Source organism: Carcharhinus amblyrhynchos, chromosome 8, assembly GCF_965287045.1.
Source record: "Carcharhinus amblyrhynchos chromosome 8, sCarAmb.v2.hapA, whole genome shotgun sequence".
NCBI classification, from domain to species: Eukaryota; Metazoa; Chordata; class Chondrichthyes; order Carcharhiniformes; family Carcharhinidae; genus Carcharhinus; species Carcharhinus amblyrhynchos.
In genome coordinates, this window is record NC_137331.1 from 29,598,851 (window position 1) to 29,615,568 (window position 16,718).

A 16,718-nucleotide genomic window follows, 5' to 3' on the forward strand; every position below is an offset into this window, starting at 1 on the left:
ATTTCAGCATAATTTCCAAAAGCAAGGAGAGATAGAAACACTTTTCAGCTTGATGTCTCTTCTAAAATTAAAAACTGCAGCCAGCCAAAATAGAAAATGAAACGTTAAATTCATGAGGACGAAAGAAACTGACCAAAACACGTGACCTTCTTCCTAACAATGCAGGGTTATAATATATCCCAGAGGAAAAAATAAACACATTTAAACTACTGAAGGAGAAATAAAAGGACTTCTAGTAGATGGCCTGGCAACAATGAAACCAAAACCACTTGTAGCTGGAGAGAACATGATTTTAAAAAAAAATTCTTAATTTACACTAACATCACAAGTTATACTCAAATAAACACCCTTTTAGGCAACAGCGCTTACAGGTATACTATATAAAACAAATTCCAGCTACATTACCACAAGCACACCTCAGTGTTGATCTAGGAATGTGTAATGGAGCTCCTCTCTTACCTCTATTGCTCAATCAGCTGATGAAATCCAAGGCTTTAAACAAAGCCCTTCTGGAACAAACTGGCACTTCTCTGGGGTAGCTGAAGATTGCTCCTTTCACTTCCTCAGTTCTGTCTCAGCGCAATGCATTCTTAATGACCTCACTTGGCCACACCCTATTATATAGCTCCCAACCTTTCCTTAATTTTTTTCTTTTCCGTTAAACCATTGTTTGCAATATCTCTCCAATTTGACTTTAAAAATTATAAAAATCCTCCATGTTCCCTGTTGCTCCATCCTTTGGCCATTAAGACTTGATCTTTCTCAAGTTTACTTATGACCTCTCTTTAAATTCTAAATTCTTTCTTTCTTCCCTTTGAAATTCAACAGCTTAAAACCAATCTCACTTATCTCCTGATGCAAATTTCTACTCATTGTTTTCACTTGTAGAATATTAATTTGGTTCATTTTAATTTAAATGCTTTCTTTTCATGCCTGAGTCCTTTGGCCTCAATAATTAGTCATGCACACAGCATTTTCACGAACCAAAGCAATAGCCTGAAAAGTATTAAAATATTTTCATCACACTTGTTTTAACCCCATAGCAGAGGTAAACTTCTGATACCCATGTTTCTTTCTTCCCTTGTGTAATACTTCTACATTTTTAAGACACCTTAATGGGTTAGATTTTGTATCAGAGGCAAAAGACAGCATTCATTGCTAACCTCAAGCTCCTCAAAAACACTTAATGATCTCTGTGCATTTTCCTGTTTACTGATGGCAAGTCAAATCTGCTGTCAAGTTGGATGATCTCTTGGCATGTAGCGATAGTCACTTCGGCAACCAGATAGCAGCCAATCACTTTTAGGTTTTCAGACATTGCAGACCTGGAAATTCAAATCACTTTGTATCCTTTGAGTTTTCAGTTAGCAAAATAAATAATTGGATTAAGATGAATGCTGAAATAAAGTTAATTAAAAGAATTAAAACTGGAATTTTTTATGTGGAGAAATTTTGAAATTAAACAATACAGAGGATGTTTAACAATAATTGTGAAATTCGTAATCGGTTTGGAAACCCCATTACACTTTCATAAAAGTGTTACTTTGTCATGATTTCTTTATTAGTTGAACGGTGTAAGAACGGGACTATTTGTCACTTCATAGATTTCCTATTGATTACAGAAACATAGCAAATAGGAGCAGGAGCATGCCATTTGACCCCTTGAGCCTGCTCTGCCATTCGTTCTGATCATAGCTGATCATCCAACCTGCTTTCCCTCCATAATGTTTGATCCCCTTTGCCCCAAGAGCTATATCTAAATGTTTCTTGTAAACAGTGTTTTGGCCTCAACTACTTTCTGTGGTAGCAGATTCCGCAGGCTGACCATTCTTTGGATGAAGAAATTTCTCCTCATCTGTCCTAAATGGTCTACTCTGCCTCCTCATATTGTGATCTTTGGTTCTGGACACCCCCACCATCGGGAACATTGTCCTTGCATTTATCCTGTCTAGTCCTGTTAGAATTAATTTATTTCTATTGGACCCCCCCCTCGTTCATCTGAACTCCAAATACAACCCTAAGCGACTCAATCTCTCCTCATACATTAGTCCCTCTACCCAGCAATCAGTCTGGTAAACATTCTCTGCCCTCCCTCTATAGCAAGAACACCCTTCCTCTAATAAGGAGACCAAAACTGCATACAATATTCCAGGTGCAATCTCTGGGACCCTGTATAAAGGCAGCAAGGCATCCCTGCTTCTGCACTCAAATCCTCTTGCTATGAAGACCAACGTGCCATTTGCCTTTTTGCTGTGCCTGCTGCACCTGCAGGCTTACCTTCAGTGACTAGTGTATGAGGGCATCTAGGTCTTGTTGCACATTCCCCTCCTAATTTATGGCCATTCAGCTAATAACGTCTTCCCATTTTTGCTACAAAGTGAATAACCTCTCACTTATCCAAATGTTACTGCATCTGTCAATCATTTGCCCACTCGGTCAACTTGTCCAAATCACACTCAAGCATTTTTGCATCTTCCTCATAGCTCACCTGTCCGTCCAGCTTTTGTCATCTGCAAATTTGCAGATATTACATTGAGTTCCCTCATGTAAATCATTAAAATATATCGTGACTTTATGCCTTTTAGGATCTATGTTGTTTGTACCAGTGTGTTGAACAACCACTTGCTATTTGCCCTCCCTCTTCAGAATGTTCTCTAGTTACTCTGAGACATCCTTGACCCCAACATCAGGGAGGCAACATACCATCCTGATGGCCACAAATATCTGTCTATTCCTCTTGCAATTGAATTCCCTATAATATTGTATTCCCACAATTTTTACTCCTCCCCTGTGCAGTAGAGCAAACTGGTGCAATTAATTTGGTTATTGCTGCTTTCCCCTGAGAGACCATAGTCAGACATAGAACAGTACAGCACAGTATAGGCCCTTCGGCCCTCGAGGTTGTGCCAAGCTATGTCCAAACCCAGGATCAAGCTATCCCACTCCCTGTCATTCTGGTGTGCTCTATATGCCTATCCAATAACCACTTGAAAGTTCCTAAAGTAAAGCATCCTGGTAAATCTGCACTCTCTCCAATGCTTCTGCATCCTTCTCAGAACTGAACACAATATTCCAAATGTGGTCTCACTCATGTCCAGTATAGTTGCAGTATAACTCCATGGCTCTTAAACTCCAACCCCTCTGTTAATAAACGGTAACACACTAAAAGTCGCCTTCACGGCTCTATCCACTTGAATGGCAACCTTCAGAGATCTGTGGATAAGAACCCCAAGATCTCTCTGCTCCACATTCTTCAGAACTCTGCCGTTGACCCTGTAATCCGCATTCAAGTTTGTCCTGCCAAAATGAATCACCTCGCACTTATCAGGGTTAAATTCCATCTGCCACTTTTCAGCCCAGCTCTGCATCCTATGAATGTCTCTTTGCCATTCCCCTAAAAAAAAATTATCCAGAGTGATATACCTGTTTTGTCAGAGGAATGGCCTTAGGAAATTCCTACATCGCCTGCATAGCCCCCTTGCTCTGCATGGTGGTCCTGCCTGTGGAGTCTTAGTCTGTGGTGTGACTACCTTTCTATACCTGCTACCCACGATACTCTATGCCTCGCGGATGCTCCACAATGTCCTAAAGCCATTAATTGACCAGGTGTTGCATCAAAGAGCTGTAGCAAACTGGAGTCAAAGATGATCAGGGAAAACTCTCCACTGTTTGGAGTTGTACTTAGCACAACAGAAGATGACCTCCTCTGATAGGAGGTCAGTTCCTCAGTTCAAGGACATCACTGCAGGAGTTCCTCAAGGTAGTGTCTGAGGCCCAACCATCCTCAGCTTCTTCATCAAGGACTTTCCTTCCATCATGAGGTCAGAAGTGGGATTATTTTTGCTTCTGAAGCAATTGGGATGGGCAATAATGCTGGCCTAACCAGCAACATCCACAACTTATGAACAAATTAAGTACAAAGATATAACTCATCAATTTACTTTGTACTGACATGTTTGTGCAATCCATTTTGGCACATTTTCTGAAAATTGGCACCATATTGGCTTATGTTTGCTGTAGTGGGAATCCGCCTAGTAGTCGACTGTCATTGTGATAGTTAACCAAATACATGGTGGCATAGTGGTTAGCACTGCTGCCTCACAGCACCAGGCACCCAGGTTCAATTTCTGGCTTGGGTGACTGTGTGGAGTTTGTATGTTCTCCCTATGTCTGCATGGGTTTCCTCTGGGTGCTCAAGTTTCCTCCCACAGTCCAAAAATGTGTGTGTTCAGTTTATTGGACATGCTAAATTACCCCTTAGTATCAGGGGGATTATTAGGGTAAGTACGTGGGGTTGTGAAGAGAGGGCCTGGGTGGGATTGTTGTTGGTGCAGGTGTGATGGGCTGAATGGCTTCCTTCTGCACTGTGGGTACTCTATGATCATCCCATGTCAACTTCAGTATTGACAAATACCATCAATTTTAAGAATGCACTTCTATATTATTAACTCTGTTAGCTTGCAATAGGATCTTACATCACACTTATGTGGAAGTCATTAATTCTAGTTGATCTTGGATTACATTTTAATCTCATTTCAGTCATGGTTGAGTGAGTAATCTGAGTCAGAAGTCTGTAGATTCAGACCCCACTCTTGGACATGAGCATAAACAAGGCTGACACTTTTAATGCAGCACCGAGGAATGGCTGTGCTAATGAAGGTGCCATCTTTTGGGCAAGACTTCTCATCCAACTGAGACACAGTCAGGCCTTAATTTAAAAGATGCCATGGCACTATTTCAAAGAAGAGCAGGTGAGTTATCTGCAGTATCCTGGCCAATACTTAACCCCCACTTAACATGACAAAAACAAATAATCTGGTCATTGTCACATTGATGTTTGTGGGAGCTTGCTGCGTTTAAATTGGGTGTCAGATTTTTTTGTAATACTACAGCGATTGCACATTTGAAGTAGTTCATGGCTGTAAATTGCTTTGAGATGTCCAGTAGTTGTGAGAGACGTTACATAAATGTAAGCCTTTTTGAATGTGTTATACTGAGCTTGCTTAGCCAGTTGTGATTCAGCGGTAACATTCTAGCCTCTGAATCTGGAGGTTGCAGATTCTACTTCCATTCCAGGCATTGAGCATGTAATCTAGACTGACAATCTGAGGCAGGACTGAGGAAATGCTCAGCTGCCAGACCCACAGCCCAGATGAGAGCTTTGAAGCCTTGTCTGTCATTTCAATCAAAAACAGACTTGCATTCATATAGCACCATACAAAACATCCCAAATGTTTTCCAGTATTTCAATACTTTTGAAGTTTGGTTACTGTTATATAGTAGTAAAGTTGGGTATGAAAGATCTTTATAGCAGTGTTTTGAAGAACAAAGGAGTTCTTTAGTCCTAGCTAAGCTTCGACTCTTAATCCACATCTGTAAAGAAACAGGTCACCAGGTTGTTTGTGGAATCTCATGTCAATTGGCTGCCATATTTCATTCATGAAAAGTACTTAATTGGTGGTAAAGCACTTTGGGATGTCTTGTGTGGTGCAGGCTGGTTCAATTGAGGCATTCAAGAGGGCGTTAGGTGACTGTTTGAATAGAGACAGTGTACAAGGGTATGGGGAAAGGGTGGGGGAATGGTATTAATCACAATGCTCATTCAGAGATGTGAAGGGCCGCATGTTGTCCTCCTGTGGTGTAACAATTCTGATTCTGTGCCTTATGAAGTTAAAATTTGTGAAACCACTAGGTGGGAAAGAATTCACGTCCAACCACCAGGAATTCTTTTCTCTATATGATGTTTTTGATTTAAATAATCTTTATTTGAAAAATAAAACAATACGTTTTTAAGAAAAACTGGAGTCTTGATTGCTTCGTATGTATTAACACATGTGATGTGTGCGCACAAAATATTTCAGCTGTGGATAGAAATTGAATTATTTTTGTTCACTGTTCGTTTTTGACTCTCCTGAATTATCAAGTGGGAATTGCACAAGTTAGATTACTTACCAGTGTTAAACTTGGTCCATTTATTTGTTTTCATTAACCATTGCTTTTTTGAAACAAAAATGGAAAATCTTTAAAAATGTTAATAAACAAAGTTCTGTTTTTTTAGTTGACTTGGTCACCTATATCACAAGGTTTCAGTGGGACATGGCAAAATATCCAATCAAACAGTCTCTGAAAAACATTTCTGAAATCATTACAAAGGTTGGTGTTGTTTAAATTCATTTTTTGGAACGTAATTATGTGGCTTTAGAACCAATTCTGTACTCAGCCCAAATTCCTAGCCATTTTGTGTAATAAAATTTTTTCAGGCCAGATGAAGATCATTTTTTAAAAAATTTTGTAATTATTAAAATCACTTGGAAAACTTGTGGGCAGAGTATAACAGTGATGTTTTAGATTTTTACATTCTACATTGTTTAGTTGTGGAGGGAATATTCTTCGGTAGTATGATTAAGGAACATGTGTAACTATAATGCCCATATTTGAGATGTGGGGATACTTTGGTAACACATCACTTTGACTTTAAATGCAGAGTAGCAGTGACACGAAGGGAAAGAATAATTGCCAACACATGTTGCTGTTTTATGTACTGTTACCTTGTTGATACCTTTACATTTTTAATGATTTTAAAATGGTGCGTAGCTAACAGCTGTTTAAGGCTTGCCAGTTTTTAGCATGCCCACACTCCCCAACTGCAGTAGAATTAAAGTTTAGTTTGGTATGAATCTTTTATTCTGCAAGTCTTTCAAAGAGTCATTGCTTGCAGTGGCTGATGTTGATGCAGGTGAGATGTTCTTGAAAGCACTGAATGGGTTGCATGTCAATGGTGAAACCGGTGGTCCTAAAACTAGGGTCAGTGGACCCCTGTCTGGGAGACTTTACAAGGGGGAGCTTGGAATAATATGGAAGTGCTCACTGAGCTCATTGTGTAAGACAGTGAATGAGTACAGTGTGAGCAGAGTCTGTTTGCCATGTGTGCAGTGCAGAATGGACTGACCATTTCAGCTAGGAAGGGGATGTTGAGTGCAGCATGAAGATCACCAGTTAGTCCTGCAGTTACCAAGTTGATGATCGTTGCCAGATGAGTTCACCCTTTTCAGGAGAGAGGGAGTTTTTGAAAAGATAGTTTCAACTATGTTCTTAACACAAAGACAAGTTTGCCCAGGTTCTCCCACCCTGCCCCAGAGCGTTTTTATATTTAAGGGTAAGAGAACCATTAATTGTGACAATTGGGCATGATGCAGTTCTGTAATGTAAAATTCAGTATCAACTGTCTATGACCTTTCCCAGCAGTAGTGTCAGCATTGTACTTACTTTCTTCAGTTAATCTGTTTTGCTAAGTGATCGAGTTGAAGGCGATTTATATCATTCCTGACTTTGTCAGCTAATGGATTCCGCCTGATCATCACAAGGAGACTTTTCAAATTTTTTTTCAAAAACCTCTTGTGATTGCACATGACTGAATAGATACCACTGCATGCACCCTGATTGGTTCTAAACTTTAGTCTCGGATTCTCTTCCGTATGTTTAGGATGGATTGAAATATAAAGCTCTAGAACAGTATTGAAAGAATTATGCAATTTATTTTCTCCCACAAGACAAGACTTCAAAATCAAATTTTTTTATTGTGTTTTGCTTTGTCGGATTTTATTGCTCAACAGTTATGCAATATTCAACATAACTGACCACTTCTGCAAAGCACTTTGCGAATCTCATGTTTTGCACTTGCAGCTATGTTCATTGTGGAAAGGGTGTGTCTAAACTCTTGAATTATTAATCCATTGTATGTACTAAAAAAATGTTCCTTCATTTTGATCCTGCTGTGTTCCTATTTGAATTTTATTCAAGTTAAGTTGTCAGGTTAAAGGCATTAATACAATTTTGCAACTCTTTATTTGTCAGATGTTTTGACTAAGTTCTGTAATGGTTTTGTATTCATCAATTTGGTCTCGTTCATTTAGATTGCATCCAAATTTTTGTAATTATGGTATTTTAAATCAATTGCTAAGTTTTTTTCCTTCCATCCCAGCGGAACTATTTTTAATTGGAATTTAATATGTCATCACATGTTCAGAGACTTTTTATTCATTGACAGGATGTGGATGTTGCTGGCTAAGCCATGTTAAGGACGTGGCTGACAGTAAATGCTGAATTGTTCCAAATCACAGGGAAACTTGAAATTACTGTATGCAACTGTAGTTTTGCAATTTGTTATAATGTGAGGAAAGGTTTGAAATCCAGAAAATCATGTCCCAGATGTCTTGTGATGACAAAATAAATGTTAATTAGGGGAAAGAAAACAATGAAATAAACTAGAACACTTAATGATGATGTCTGTACACACTATCACTAATTTTAAACCGTTTTCAGCATGCTTATTTCCTTTGGAGGGAACTTGCCCCAAATCATTCCATGACATATTTCAAAATCTGTAAGAATCCAGTGACACTTACCAAATCAGGCATTTACATCTCTTTGGGGTTGCTTCTGAGGTGAAATAAAGAGCTTGCTTTTCAAGACTGGCTTTCTTCACAGGTGTTGCTAGCTGGGAGTTAAATAGCTATTCCCACTGTTAGCTGAGGTATAATCTGTCTGTGGAGTTTGTACATACTCCCCTGTCTCTACTTGAGTTTCCTCAGTTTGCTCTGGTTTCCTACTGGAGTCCACAGATGTGCGGGTTAGGGTGATTGTTCAATTGCTCCTTAGTGTCAGGGAAATTAGCAAGGTAAATATGAGGTTACGGGGAGTAGGGCCTGGGTGCGATTGTTGTCAGTGCAGGTTTGATAGCCCTAATGGCCTCTTCTCCACTGTAGGGATTTTATGATTCTATGATGATGAAAAACATCCCTTGTATAGATTTAATCATCTCCTTAAATACAGTTCTCCCTTTTGATCTTCCCTTATCTGACCTGACTTACGTTAGAACCCGGACTTAAAAGCTCAAATCAAGAAATGAGGGTTAAAGTACAACAGCACTTTATGAACTTTCCCGCAACTTGTAAGTCTTCCTTTTGAACTTTTAACATCTTATTCAAACCCATTTCATGTTCTGTTTTCCCCCATCTTAGGTAAACATCTGTTTGCAGTGCTGCTGAATCATTAACATGTCAAAGGCGCTAGTTCCATCAATGCAGCCATGCTGTCTCTGCCTTAATTAACTTGCATTTTCCCACAGTTTTTGAAGTATAATTATCAGAACGTATACCAATTTTTCAGATTTCCCTGGTGTCTTCACATTGTCAATATTTTCTTGACAGCTGGCATTTATTGCCCATCCCTAATTGCCATTGAACTGAGTGATTTAAAAGCTGGACAGTTAGTGTTCCATGCAACGCCTCTACCAATCTGAGTTCACTAGCCAACCAATTGGCACTCTTAACAGTATAAATTGTTGTTCCAGTATTAAAATCGTAAACTATTTGAGCTATTCTGAAAGTGCAAGATGAAAAACTTTGATAGATATCTTTACCCCCAACAATATTTCAAAATTCAGTTTGACTTTTGCAGGTGTTTCTATTTTTTTTAAAAACTTGCTTTTTTCTTAGCAATAGGCGATCCCTGGGAAAACCTCGCTTTTTGGTGGAATCTTCAATTTATCTCTCAAATCTTTGTTCTTCTCCACAAAGTCTAGAATATACTTTAAGGGGAAATCATACATATAAAATATACATTGTTCTGATAGCTTGTACTCTTAGTTAAAAGTCATATATTCAATATTTTTTCAGTGTACATCTGAGAGTGAGGATACATATTATTAATAGTTCCCTTCTCACTCTACACTCAGCCGTAGAAACACAACAGATTAATATCAAATGTAATAGACAGCTGATGAGATGATATTCAATGAGGTGTTCAAAGGAGGGTGGTAGTAAGCCAGAGGAGTTTAGGGCTAAGATGACTTGAGACTCTGGTTGAAGACAGGGAGGGGGTTGTGGATTGCAAATGACGTGAGAGTTAGAATGGAGAGGAGTGTCAAGTCAGAATGGAAAGAAGCTGAAATCGAGTGTGGAGATGACACCGCCCTGAGTGGTGGTGGTGGTGCGGAGGGGGCTCAGAACAGATTCTGAAATGACATTGGGAACTGAAAGTTGGTGAATGAGGTATATTGAAAGTAAGATGGGATACATGAAGCAAATGTGAGCGCATGGCAAAACAGAAATACAAATATGCTCATTAAACCATTGGATGTTAATATGCAGGCTGGCATTAAAGGAATATGTGCTGCTGGGTTAAATTCTCATCCCTTTTAAGTATACTAAAACCATAATTGTTGCCAATTTAGAATTTAATTCTTGAGCTACTTTTCTGTGTAGGCTTGAGTTTGAGAGTTTTGGAGAGAAGTTTAAATAAATAGTAGACTAATGGAATCCTGGTTGTTTGTGAAAAGGGGCAAGCTTCAGTTTGTACATTGAATCTTAGCATAATTGATTTCTAGATGCTGCAGAAGATTTTCACTTTAACTTATGCACTGTACTGGGGTAACTTGAACAGAAAGATCCATTAACTTGTCATATGTTTGCAAATTTACAGCAAGTATCACAGATTGATAATGATCTAAAAGCAAGAGCATCAGCATACAACAATCTGAAAGGAAACTTACAGAATTTAGAAAGGAAGAATGTGTAAGTTACGTTTTCATGTGTATATTGTAATTAAGTTGAATTGTCTTGCATTTATTTTTCATTTGCTATGAAGTTGTAATTGTAAATATTATTCCTCATGCTCTTTTTTTTGTCTTTTCCCCCCCCCCCCCCTCTCTCCTCTTCCCCCCCCCCCTCTCTCTCCTCTTCCCCCCCCCCCCTCTCTCTCTCCTCTTCCCCCCCCCTCTCTCTCTCCTCTTTCCCCCCCCCCCTCTCTCTCTCCTCTTCCCCCCCCCTCTCTCTCTCCTCTTTCCCCCCCCCCCTCTCTCTCCTCTTCCCCCCCCCCCTCTCTCTCTCCTCTTCCCCCCCCTCTCTCTCTCCTCTTCCCCCCCCCCCTCTCTCCTCTTCCCCCCCCCTCTCTCTCTCCTCTTCCCCCCCCCTCTCTCTCTCCTCTTCCCCCCCCCTCTCTCTCTCCTCTTCCCCCCCCCTCTCTCTCCTCTTCCCCCCCCCCCCCTCTCTCTCTCCTCTTCCCCCCCCCCCTCTCTCTCTCCTCTTCCCCCCCCCTCTCTCTCTCCTCTTCCCCCCCTCTCTCTCTCCTCTTCCCCCCCTCTCTCTCTCCTCTTCCCCCCCTCTCTCTCTCCTCTTCCCCCCCTCTCTCTCTCCTCTTCCCCCCCTCTCTCTCTCCTCTTCCCCCCCTCTCTCTCTCCTCTTCCCCCCCTCTCTCTCTCCTCTTCCCCCCCTCTCTCTCTCCTCTTCCCCCCCTCTCTCTCTCCTCTTCCCCCCCTCTCTCTCTCCTCTTCCCCCCCTCTCTCTCTCCTCTTCCCCCCCTCTCTCTCTCCTCTTCCCCCCCTCTCTCTCTCCTCTTCCCCCCCTCTCTCTCTCCTCTTCCCCCCCCTCTCTCTCTCCTCTTCCCCCCCTCTCTCTCTCTCTCCTCTTCCCCCCCTCTCTCTCTCTCTCCTCTTCCCCCCCTCTCTCTCTCTCCTCTTCCCCCCCCTCTCTCTCTCCTCTTCCCCCCCCCTCTCTCTCTCCTCTTCCCCCCCCCTCTCTCTCCTCTTCCCCCCCTCTCTCTCTCCTCTTCCCCCCCTCTCTCTCTCCTCTTCCCCCCCTCTCTCTCTCCTCTTCCCCCCCCCCTCTCTCTCCTCTTCCCCCCCCCTCTCTCTCTCCTCTTCCCCCCCCCTCTCTCTCTCCTCTTCCCCCCCCCCCTCTCTCTCTCCTCTTCCCCCCCCTCTCTCTCTCCTCTTCCCCCCCTCTCTCTCTCCTCTTCCCCCCCTCTCTCTCTCCTCTTCCCCCCTCTCTCTCTCTCCTCTTCCCCCCCCTCTCTCCTCTTCCCCCCCCTCTCTCTCTCCTCTTCCCCCCCCCCCCTCTCTCCTCTTCCCCCCCCCTCTCTCTCTCCTCTTCCCCCCTCTCTCTCTCCTCTTCCCCCCTCTCTCTCTCCTCTTCCCCCCCCCCTCTCTCTCCTCTTCCCCCCCCCCCTCTCTCCTCTTCCCCCCCCCCCCCCTCTCTCCTCTTCCCCCCCCCCTCTCTCTCTCCTCTTCCCCCCCCCCCCTCTCTCTCCTCTTCCCCCCCCCTCTCTCTCTCCTCTTCCCCCCCCCCCCTCTCTCTCCTCTTCCCCCCCCCCCTCTCTCTCCTCTTCTCCTCCCCCCCTCTCTCTCTCCTCTCCCCCATTGAGTTGATTTGGCGAAAGGACTATTGAACCTCTTTGGGCATAAGATAATCCACCATCAGCACTTAGCTTGTCTCTTTAATATAATGCAATGTCCCAAAGCACTTGAGCATTATACAATGAAGTACAACACTGAATCACGTAAGGAGGTATTAGATAAGATGATCAAATACCCAGCCACAGCGGTAGTTGTTAAGAAGTGTCTTAAAGGAGGAAAGAAAGTAGAGAAGTGGAGGCTATTTCAAAGCTACAGGGCTTTGGCAAATAAAGGTACGTTCTCCAATTAAATTTAAGGTTACTGAAGAGAACAGAATTAGATGAGTGTTGTTATCTTGGAAGGATTCTCAGGATGGAGAAGGTTAGAGAAAGAGATGGGCAAGGCCATGGAAGGATTTGAAAATGAGAATTTTAAAATCAATTTTTTACTTGACCAGGAGCTGATTTAAGTCAGTAAACTTTGTCACAGACTCTGAACATATTACTTTGTTGATAGGTATGCCAAAGTAAGAATATTTCAAAATGTTATTTCATGAAAGTGAGAGAATTTTAATGTGTTGGTTCAATGCGGCTGGTAAATATGGGAGTTGTGGCGGGGGTGCTGCGGGAGGACGCATTTTGATAATAGCTGAAAATTGAGAAAAATCAAATGACATTTGAAATGATGCGTTTTGCAAGGAAGTATGAGAAAGTAAACGGGACTTGGTGTGAATTAAGATACGGGCAGTAGTTTTTTTTATTGCCTCAGGTTTACAGAGGGCAGACTGTGGGAGGTTGCCTTGGTGTGTATTGGAACAGTTGAATCTGCAGATTATACAGGCGTGAATGAGAGTTTCAACAGCAAAGGAACCGAGGGGCAGGAGCAAAGTCTGGAAAAGTTGAGGTAGAAATGGGCGACCTTAGCAATGGCACAAATATGAGATCAGAAACTCTTTGCTAGATTAAATGTGACATCAAGATTGCGATTAGATTGACTTAATCTGATGGCTGCCAGGTAGAAGAATTGAGTCAGTAGCTAAGGAACAGAGTTTGGAATGGGGACAGAAAACAATGGCTTCAATCTTCCAATATTTAATTAGAGTTTACGCTTGTTTATTGTTTTTTTTTGATGTAATTTAATCTTTGACATTCTGAGAAATTCTTCATTCTTTTGTCTCAAACATTGTTTTGTCCTTTTTACAAGTATTAATCTATTATCTTCCCCAGGAGAACTGTCTTGTGCTGATGATTAATCTGTGTGGCTATTTGTAGGGGAAGTTTGATGACGCGAAGTCTGGCTGATATTGTGAAGAAGGAGGACTTCGTTATGGACTCTGAATATCTTACTACTTTGTTGGTAGTTGTGCCGAAGTAAGAATTTTTAAAAAATTTTGTTTCAAAATAGTGAGAGAATTTTAACTTGGGTGCTGGTTCAGTGAGGTTGATTTAATATGGTGAGAGGACAGCATTTTGATAGCTGAAAGCTCTTTACCAAATGAAATTTGGGGTGATACATTTTGCAAGGAAACATGAGAAACTAAGTGGTGATATTTTCAGAGGCGTTACGAGAACGGGGGCTAAGGCCCACATGCTACCACCTTTAAGGATCATGAATAAGTCAAAAAGGCTGCTAGTAATAAATTTATTTTTGCGCTCTTAGCATAAAGTTCTTGGAGTGGGTACAGAGCAGATTTATTGGTACCAAGATGAGGGAGTTTGTTATGTAAAGAAATCTGAGGTGACGCCATTGTTCTTCGTGGAGCAAAGAGAATTAAGGGAATTTTTATTAGAGGTGCTTGAAATTTAGGGATTTTGGCAGGGCAGAGGGGAAAATGCTTTTCCATTGGTAGACGAATTGGTCATCCAAGGGAGAATTGGCAAAAAAAACCAAGTGGAAATGATGGATAAATTGTATCTGAAATGTGTTTCCTGAAAGGGTGGTGGCAGTAGTTTCAAATGTTAAAAATTTGCTTGCAGCTGATTGCACCAACCCTATGTTTTTTTTTTGTTGTTTACTGGGTGAGTAATGGAAAAGTACAACAATTTCATACCCAAACTTGGATTTTAGTGCCAAGGCTTGTCAGTAAGGTGCTGTTACAGTGTCGCCTGCAGGGTAACCTGGACAGCATCTTCTGAATTTGTGTTTAACTTGCATATGTGCTGTCTTCTGCACACCATCCGCAATAATAGTGAGCACTACTTGGGATAAAAAAATCTGGGTTAATTTGCTGTTTCAAGTACAATGCAATAAAACTGCATTGGATAGCTTTATTTTATTCTTTCATGAATAATGTGGATACTGCCCATTTCTAATTGATTTTGAACTGAGTGACGTTGGGTGTTGGCTGTGCCTGGAGTCATATGTAGGTTAGATGTGCTAAGATTTCTTTCCCTAAAGGACATTAATGAACAGATGGGTTTTTAGCAGAGATCAGCTTTTAATTTCAGCTTTATTCATTGAATTTAAAATTCCACCAGATGCTGTGGTGGGATTTGAACCCATGTCTCCCAGCACATGGGCTTCTACTAGTGCAGTGACATTGCCACCATCCCATGGGTGCAAGCTTTCATGATATCTAGAACACGGTGCTTAGTCAGAAAAGTGTTTCCTCACTGGTTCTTGAATGCATCAACAGAAGAGTGGAGACTTGTGCTTTATTCGTATAGTTGTTTTTGATGTTTTTCTCCTCACTTAGGCCATCTTGTCTTGGTGTCCAACAGTTTTGAATTGGGTACAGGATGGTCTGATGTGTAAGATGCTTTTGTATTTTAGTGTAATTTAGAAAATAGAGGCAGCCATTTGATTACAAGTTGAAGTAGTTGTGAAGAGGAGTTGATTTTATTTTTCTATGAATTGAGTACTTTAAAATATCTCAATTAGCAAGTTGTCTCAGCAAGTAGTAATTGATTGAGCTGTAAAGGCGTAGATTGCTGAGGACTTCTCAGAATTCACAATGAGTAACTTGGTAACATGTATAACTATACTTAACTAAAACGGAATCCAATTAAATGACCAATTGAACCTGACAACATCATCCTGGTTCCCTAACCATTGTATAATTATTCACCACTGTTTCCTTCCTCAGAACTAATTATCTTGAATGGGAAAAGACTTATGAAACATTGGCAGAGATGGTGGTTCCTCGGTCAAGCAAGTAAGGGAAATTTTTAATGTATTTCTGTGATCTTTCTATCCAGTATAAGTAATGCCATTCTAACCTCTGGTTTTGGTGTCGAGCAACTTGGACAATTTGGAAGCAATGCAATTTTTGGGTCTAAACCTTAATTTAAATATGAACTTGCTTGTATCATTTTTGGTTTAGGACAATAGAGATTCTTGGTATATTTGTATTTAGCAGCTGAATAGTGTGCTATTTTAATAGATAGGCATGATATTCCACGGCAGGTCACTGCATTAACTATCTTAGTGCTATATACTATTCGGGTCAGTGTTTACTAATTGGACTGGACTCCATTCAGTGTTGCCTCTTTGAGACTCCTGTTAAGGGAAGGGATCCTAGCCAGTACATACTGTAGGCTGGAGTTCTCATCCACGGCATGCACAAGGTGGAATCATTTCAATTAGCAACAGCACTCCTTCAAGTGGTCCTGAAGTGGGAGAAGGGAAGGAACAGATGTTAGTCCAGGGGAGAGGAACTGAAAGGTAGAGAGGGGAAGAATCTTGGAGCAGTTCTTTAGCTAAGATGGGAGAACCGCAGAACAGTGTTTTGGGGAGGAGAAGATTGCCAGCTTGACCTAAGGTGAGAGAAAGCATGCCAGCTTCAGTGGGAGAAAAAGTGAACTACTATGGGCTAGAAGGATTGGAGGAGGAGAAATACCCCTTTGGAAAGGGCTGCTTTTTGTGACATCAGATTTTTTTGGTCATCTTTTGCAAATTGTCTACGTTGGTTTATATACTTACAATTCCTCAGAGTGAGATTTGAAACTTGGCTTGTCTATTCAATTTGGCAGAAACTTGTAGGGTGGGAGTGTTGGATGGCGTATAGTATCTTGGTGAATTGGGGCAGGAGTTAGCTGTGTCATCCTTGCTTTGCTTTCCACTTTTTAAAAATGAGGTACCCTGTTCACCTGTGATGTATATTTTGAGGTGATGCATTTAGTGGGAAAAATGAGGAGAGGCAATAATAAATTAAACAGTACAGTGTAAAAGGGAGTTCAGGATCAGAGAGGAGGTGGTTTATGTACACACGAAGATGGCAGGTTAACAAAACAATTAATAAAGTATATGGGATCCTTGGCTTTCTGAATAGAGTAAGAAGTCTCAATACCAGGTTAAAGTCCAATAGGTTTATTTGACAGCACCAGCTGTTGTAGCATCTATATGGTTTCCCCAGTGTACCATGCCTTGGGACATCCTTTCCTGCAGCGTATCAATGGCTGAATGAACACCGCTCGACAATCACCAGGCAGGAGTGTTCCCTTCCATTGGGGAATGCTTTGGCAGTCACGGGCGCTCGGTCTCTGATCTTCGGCTAAGCATTCTCCAAGGTGGCCTTCACAACACATGACAACGCAGAGTTGCTGAA

At 41.4% G+C, this 16,718-nt stretch overlaps 1 protein-coding gene across 1 annotated transcript in view; it reads left to right on the forward strand.

Annotated features, from left to right (window-relative positions):
• Window positions 1–16,718, forward strand: part of atp6v1c1a (ATPase H+ transporting V1 subunit C1a) — a 70,011-nt gene that overhangs the window by 33,997 nt on the left and 19,296 nt on the right. Inside the window, exons 5-8 of the mRNA XM_080193829.1 lie at window positions 6,059–6,153; window positions 10,483–10,574; window positions 13,444–13,542; window positions 15,258–15,326. Coding sequence (XP_080049955.1) covers window positions 6,059–6,153; window positions 10,483–10,574; window positions 13,444–13,542; window positions 15,258–15,326 — 355 coding nt within the window. The remainder of the gene's footprint in view (window positions 1–6,058; window positions 6,154–10,482; window positions 10,575–13,443; window positions 13,543–15,257; window positions 15,327–16,718) is intronic.